Genomic DNA, 7,557 nt, shown 5'->3' with positions numbered 1-7,557 from the left:
TTCATGGTGAGACATTTTTATTACATAAAGACAATAGTAGTATAAAACGGTAATATTTTTGTTTTTTTAATATTGTATTGGGAAAGCTTAAAACACACACACATATATATTTAGAGAGAGAGAGAGACTAGGAGTTGTATTAAGCTAGACAAGTTGGATGAGTCCTCTGAATTCCAAGCAAAGAGACCAAAGGAAACCTATGTATTAAACCCTTCCAAGAACCTCTTCTCGATGGGTGAAAAGCAGCAGGCATTATCATTCTCAGTGATATAAACTGGTGGATTGCCATATCTTTCAGCAATATAATTTAGAACGTTCCCAATTCCCCAAGGAACTATGTAAAGCCATGCGCCTGCATGAAGTTTCACATTTCGGTATATGATGTCCAATAGATACATCCAAGGAATTGGAAAAGAGAGATCGCCCCTACTTTCTCACCGATCACCTCTCCTGCTTCCCATTCAGCTATGACAAAACAGGGAAAGAAACAAAAAAGAACAAAGAAAACGAGTCAGCTCAGGAAACTGCTCATGTTTATAAACTAGGAAAAATCTAACACGGGGAAAAAGTTGTTAAGATCTCACATACCAATTATATCTACCTCCTGTATTTTATAGAAGTCATTCTCTTCAAGATTATTTGCTGCATGACCAACAAATCTGGAAGTATAGTGGTTCAGGCCAATGAAGTCCAACGAATGCTAAAGTAATTCGCTGTCTCGCTGTAAAAATCTTGGAAGCCCATCTCCAAGTCTTTCACGCATGCTTTCAGGATAATCTCCAAAAACTATTGGATCCAGGTTCCTGTTAGAATGTTTGTTCAGAAATTACAAAAAATAATAAGAAAAATCCCTTTTATTTGTTACAAATCCCACCTATCAACAACACACGTGCAACCTTCTTTTCTTATGTAGATATATACCTCCCAATGATTTCCCAAACATAAAAGAGAAAGTGTACTGCTGATACCTAATATTGGTTATATACATGCCTCAAAAGATAATATAGTACAAGATTTTCAGATAGATACATAGAAAGAAATATTTATGACCGATTGGACTATCATGCTGTAATTGGGTCTCTCCACTTTAAGCTATCCTTTCTAACATGAACTCTTGGCAGATTAAACACAGACATAATAATAAGTACCATCCAAGCTGAAAATCAAGGCGCCTTGTTGCAGCAGCTTTGTCTTCTAAATTATCTGATAAAGGCTCAGGCCATTCACAATCCCGCACCAGGCCTATTTCCCCTCCTTGCTTATCCTGTAAATATAGCACTCCCAATATTATCGCGAATAGACAAAGCAGAAAAGTGCCATCCCAACTTCTTAGGGAGCTTAATGTCAGGATAGAATAACGTAGAAAAGAAAGTCTCTGCATAGATGGCAAAATATTTTCTAAATATTTGCCACAAAAAGCCAGGTTGATTGTTAATAGGTGATTATCAACAAATTACTCCACAAGGAACGTGGATAAACAATCTTTAATAGCAGCTTAAATGAAAAATGAAAAAAAAGTCGGTCTTCTTCAAAAGGAAATCTAAACATTTAAAAGAGTGACTAGCTAATTAACTTCAAGTGTTTAGGCAAGGCACAAATTCGTAAGCCGGAGATGTAAATAAAACTCCACGGACATTCAGAAAAACGAATATTGTGTGTTGCTCCCAAACGCACACGCAAGTATACGTGATCGTACAAGTAATATAGACTGTTAAGTCCAGATATCGATCCCACAGAGACTTAGATTCTACTGTTAAACTAATTCAAATTCGGATGAAACTATTCAAGAAAGTGAAAATCAAGATGGTTGTTGACTAAACTAAAACTGAAAAGTAAATAGTTTGTGATGGGTGTTTTTGTGGCTGGGAATATCTTGACAAAGATTGTAAGAATTATCAGATGAGAGAAAGATCTAGGGTCATGACTTTCGACAATCCAGTTGATCTTGACAATTTCACTGTTTTATTTCGGTTACTAGTTGACGGTTAATTATACTTTGTGATATTCTCTCGAACTACTCACAAGCCCGTAGATGTTACTATAACGCTTATATCTCTATGGTCATCGTAGGGTAACAAGAACGCATTTATTTCTCCGTATTCAACTAAGTAGGGCTAAAGGCTATATCTCTATCCTCAGTAGCGAAACGATTAAATCAAATAAGCTCTATTTATTCTTATTACGTACGTGAATTCCCTTTCTCAAGTCCAATTCGCGCACCACAGATAGTGTCCAACTATTGGCCAGATAATCAAACAACTAAGATCAAGAACAAATAAGCAACCCAAAATATGAAAAATCAATAGATAATAATTGTCATCAAACCAACTTTCAAGTCTTTCGCCACAACCCTAGAATTAAGAAGTTTAGCTACTCATGATTCGATCATAGACAAAAGAATTCATGAATAACCTAGGGTTGAAAAAGATGAAAAATAAAATAAACCAAGAGAGAGAAAAGAGAACGGTGGCTTACAAATCTTTGAATAAATCCCAAAGACACCGTTCTCATCTAATAAAACGTCTATATATAGTCTAGGGTAAAAATAAAAAATAAGGAAACCAAATCCTAGTCGAATCGGGAAAAGTCGCGCAGAGTCCCGCTTTCCTTCCGCATCGCGGAAGGATCGCGCAAGGTTCCGGGCTTCGCTCCTTCCGCGATGCGGAAGGATCGGGTGAAAGTTCGGGGCGATTTTTGTCCGCTTTCTTCACGCGATGCGGATGAAAAGCGGGCCTTCGATTCCGCTTTCTTTCTTTTTGTTCATCGCTTGTGGTCCTCGACTCTTCATCTCGTCTAATCGTCATAAGCTCCAAATTCACTCACTTTCAAAGACAGTTTTCCATCGTTCGTCATCTTCGTACCTATGCACATGAAATATGACGACATAAGTTCAAATACGACGATTGCATCACGAATTAAGCGATAAAAGTCATAAGAGTAAGATGTAAAATGACACAAAACATGATATTTGTGCCAAATATCATTGTGCTTAGTTTTTTATGTCCAGACAATCATAATGACATCAATCACGAACTGAATAAATTGGATCGTGAGAAAATTCATGGATGAATAAATATTTCTTCGATTACCAATGTCATGATATGATTGTTCTTGAAATTATGAAAATTCAATTTTATGTAAAAATAGATTTTTCCTAAAATATAGGAAAAATAGTAATTTTGTAAACATTAAAGAATTAATTAACAAAGGCCAAACCCATCGATAGACACCTGTGGTCGTTCATTTCTTTCACTTGAGCACCTAAAGTGACCCTTGTTCCATTTAGACACTTCAGGTGGGTCATTTCTATTCCACTTAGACATTTTTTGCACCATTATCGGAGCAAAACCAACACCAAAGGGGGCGCCACCTCATTGCACATCCAACCAGCCCAAAAGCCCTAATTTTTAATGGTCAAAACTCCACGAATTTACAAATTAGTGAATTTACAATTAAAATGAGTTGACACAATTTAATTGAGTTGACACAATTTAAATGAGCTGGCACAATTTAATTGGATTAATCCACGTAGAGACGCATCAGGTGTTGGTTTTGCTCCGATAACGGTGCAAAAAGTGTCTAAGTGGAATAGGAATGGCCCACCTGAAGTGTCTAAATGGAACAAAGGCCACTTTAGGTGCTCAAGTGAAAGAAGTGGTCGACCAAAGGTGTTTGTCGATGGGTTTGGCCATTAACAAATATTGAATGAAAAATATAATCTTCAATAAATAAATAAATAATTATATGAAAATAGTGGCGGATTTGAGACAAAAAGTCGCCAATTTTTGTGCTAACATCTATTACAAGATTTAGAGATAGTATCTTTGTCGCTAAAATTAATAGATGAATATATTATTATCCGATTACTAATATCATGGTTGTTCTAGAAATTATGAAAATTCAATTTTATATAGAAATAGATTTTCCTAAAATATAGATTTTCATATTTTATATTTTCAATATATTATATAGCAACAAATGACTTATATTTTGTTAATTTGAAAGAACCTATCCCAAGTATATATTAAGAAATATGAGACATATTTTTTGCATACAAATTTATAAACTATATACACGTGCTAATGACTAGTTATATAATAATAATGGAGTTTTTGGGAGCCTTTGACTCTCGAAGGACTAACACCGATAATTCAACTCCAGCAGGTCTAAAAATAAAATATGCTTCACTGGAGTTGAAGCAATTTTTTTTTTTTTAATTTTCAGACCTGCCGGAGTTAAATTATCGACATAGATTTGAAGCAAATTTTATTTTCAGACCCGCTAGAAATGAAACAGACGGGGAAGCATATTATATTTTCTTGAGTTTATACTCGAATTAGCTTTCATTTGGATTCTGGGTCGGTGGAGCATATTTTATTTTCTTGAGTTTACACTCGAATTAGTTTCCATTTGTATTCCGTGTTTACTTTTAAATTAAGCAACTTATTCGAGCTTTGCAAGCTTTCTTGTTAATAGCCAAATACTATTATATTTCAAAATTAAAATATATTCAAATATAATTTTTGATTTTCAAAGTTCTAATAAATTAAGAAATGCAAAACTAATATTTTTTTATTTTCTTAAAAGAACATGTAAAGAAAGAAAAGAATCAAGAAAATTGATTTCTCTGGGTATAAATTTAAACACATTAGTTTTTACGAGAAGGAAAGTAAACCCTTACATGGCTTTTATTTTAATTAAAAATAAATTTTTACATCAATTTTTTCACTTCTATAAGACGAAAATGATATATCCGAGCCATTTATGTAGGGATAATTTCAATAATATACAAATTAGCATAAAATATTACATTCACATAGTCATATTTTTAATTTATATCCGCATAATCAATTTTTTTTTTGCAACAATGTTTATACACACAATATACAATATTATACACTTACTTTAAATAATATATAAACCTCGTATAAAAATGAATAATACTCCGTCCGGATAAAAAAAATGTCCACTTAGCCTTTATTTTTTGGTTCAAAAGAGTGTCCACTTACCAAATCAAGAAAGAATTACCTTACTTTTCTAGATTTGCCCTTAATTATAAGTGTTAAGTGATAAAATCCCAATACCTATTTAATTATGGACTTTTCAGTCAAATTACCTATTTTTGCCTAGGAGTTAGTAGTATTTTCTTATGTGTGCAAATAATTTTAAACCTCTTTTTAATCCGGAGAAAGTAATATATGAAAGGGTTATTTTAGGTAATATTAGAAATATGGGTCATTTCGGATACATATTTTCTCTAAATAGACATATGTAACGTCAGGCCATAAACTTGACCGATTTTCTTCCATTTTGTTACAATTTAGCCTCTGGATTTTTCCTTCATCTTTTTCTTCCTTATTTAACTCGAAGCAAAAAAAAAAAAAATCTTTTTTAAAGTTTTGGGTTTCGATTTTTGCTGCTCAAAGTTTGTTCCAGTCAATTCAGTTTTTATTTTTTCTTTTCATTTTGTTGACTCTGCAAGTATTCAATTTCACGATTGGTATTAGCTAAGAGCTTTATGTTTCATTTATGACTGTATGCTTTTACCTAGTGTTTGCTTCATTGATTTTGAGAATTGTTAGTACTAGGTTTGTTCGGCTTTGCTTTTTTAATATTATTTATTATATATATATATATATATATATATATATATATATATATATATATATATATATATATTTTCAATTAACCCCGACCCTTTTGTTTTGTTAGATTCAGGTACCTAAATTCAGAATTGTTAGTACTAGGTTTGGTCGGATTTGTTTTTTTTTTTAATTTCATTGTGAATTTATTATAACTATTGTTATTTACCCTATATATAAATTATAACTATTGTTATTAACCCTATATATATATATATATATATATATATATATATATATATATATATATATATATATATATATTTACCTTATTTTGTATTAGATTCAGGTTCCTAAGTTGAGTTGGTCTAGGATTTGTGTCTCAACTATAAGACTTGTAGGTTAAGATTACTAGGTTCCAGTGTTTCCCATGTCGAACACTTTGAAATTGGTGTCTACTTTGGAATATCATCATCCCTCCTCGGATGCAGCCTTGAATATTTGGCAAATGTTATCGCAACAAGAATTAAGTATCAAGAACCCTAATAGCGATTATCCTTCTAATTCTTTACCCACCTCATTAACCATTAAATTTGAACTTATTACTCATGACCGATATTGGTTTAATACTGATCGATTTGAACACGAGCAAGATCATACCAAATTACTCCTTCTCAGATTTTTCCCTTCTACATACATGTCATTTGAAACCTTCTTCTACAATGTCATGCGAGAAAATACCAAGAATTGGGGTGAGGAGTTTGATAAGAATTATCGTAACGTTGTCATTCATGATATGACTGGCAAAGTCCGTGAAAATATGGATGATGAGAATAACAAGGGTTGCCAAGACTTGATTGTGTTCGTTCGTGGAGTTTTAGTCGTTAACCATTCTTTGTCCGGTGATGATGAATGTATGATTTGCTTTGAAGAGCTTGGAAAGGAGAGGGAGTTGATGGGCATGCCTTGCTCACATGTGTTTCATGGAGATTGCATTACAACTTGGCTAGAGATTGGCCATTCTTGCCCCCTTTGCCGTTATGATATCCTAGCCACCTAGCTTCTGTTTTTTCAAAAATATAAAACCAGGAAGAAGCATTAGTTGCGTCGTCTGTTATTATTATTATTATTATTGATATATTTTATGCTATAATTATCCATGTTACCGAATTACAAACGCTTCCATTTGAACTATGGAAAAAATGGAAGTGTGAACTCTGTGTATTACATAAAGTGAAAGTGAGAGAATGCGGTGGCCTAAGGGGTCCATAGACAAAGGTCCAGAGTATGAAACAAATTGCAAGTGCATTCTTCAAAATCGAATTTATGTCAAGTGGCCATAAATTTTTAAGATTGTGTCATATAATTTATAGGATACTCCAATGTTACTAAAAATATAAACTTATCTCCCGTGAAAAAATTATTGGATAATTTGCAGGATTGCCCTTCGCTGGGGGTAAGGCAAAATTTGCAAAAGCAAAGGGCAAAAATTAAAGATCACTAATTTGAGGGGCAAAATTTAAAAACCACCAATTTGAAAAATTAAAGACCACCCCAAATGAAGGACAATCCGTGCAAAAAAATAAAATAAATTATCTTAAGGGAAAAAGTGCAAATTGGTGTGGAGTATGTCTCCATTCAATTGAACATTTTTCTTCTTTTGTATCTTGTCCATGTTGAGAACCAGCATTTATTAAATTTGAATTTATACAACAACAACAAATCTCAAAAGTTGGATCTGAGTAAGGTAGAATGTACACAAATCTTATCTCATCTTTAGGGGATTGAGAGACAACTTGAAAAGTCTAATTTTAAAATAAATGACTTTTAATAAAGAAACTTTCATATTCAAAACTTAAATCTGAAATCTTTGATAAAAATTTACTACTTCATCGTAGCTTTTGTTGAACAATTGAACCTTTGTTTACCCCAAAAAAGGTACAAATAAATTTATTAGTGGTTTAAAGGATACGTG

At 32.7% G+C, this 7,557-nt stretch overlaps 1 protein-coding gene across 1 annotated transcript; it reads left to right on the top strand.

The window, feature by feature from the left end:
- The first annotated feature begins 6,012 nt into the window (after positions 1-6,012).
- On the top strand, positions 6,013-6,642 carry LOC132042999 (uncharacterized). The gene has a single exon (XM_059433497.1). The coding sequence runs from the start codon at positions 6,013-6,015 to the stop codon at positions 6,640-6,642; it is 630 nt and encodes a 209-aa protein (XP_059289480.1).
- The last annotated feature ends 915 nt before the right edge of the window (positions 6,643-7,557 follow it).

Source organism: Lycium ferocissimum, unplaced genomic scaffold (assembly GCF_029784015.1).
Source record: "Lycium ferocissimum isolate CSIRO_LF1 unplaced genomic scaffold, AGI_CSIRO_Lferr_CH_V1 ctg19735, whole genome shotgun sequence".
NCBI lineage: Eukaryota > Viridiplantae > Streptophyta > Magnoliopsida > Solanales > Solanaceae > Lycium > Lycium ferocissimum.
Note: the sequence above shows the minus strand (reverse complement) of the source record. Positions and strands in the feature narration are given on the sequence as shown.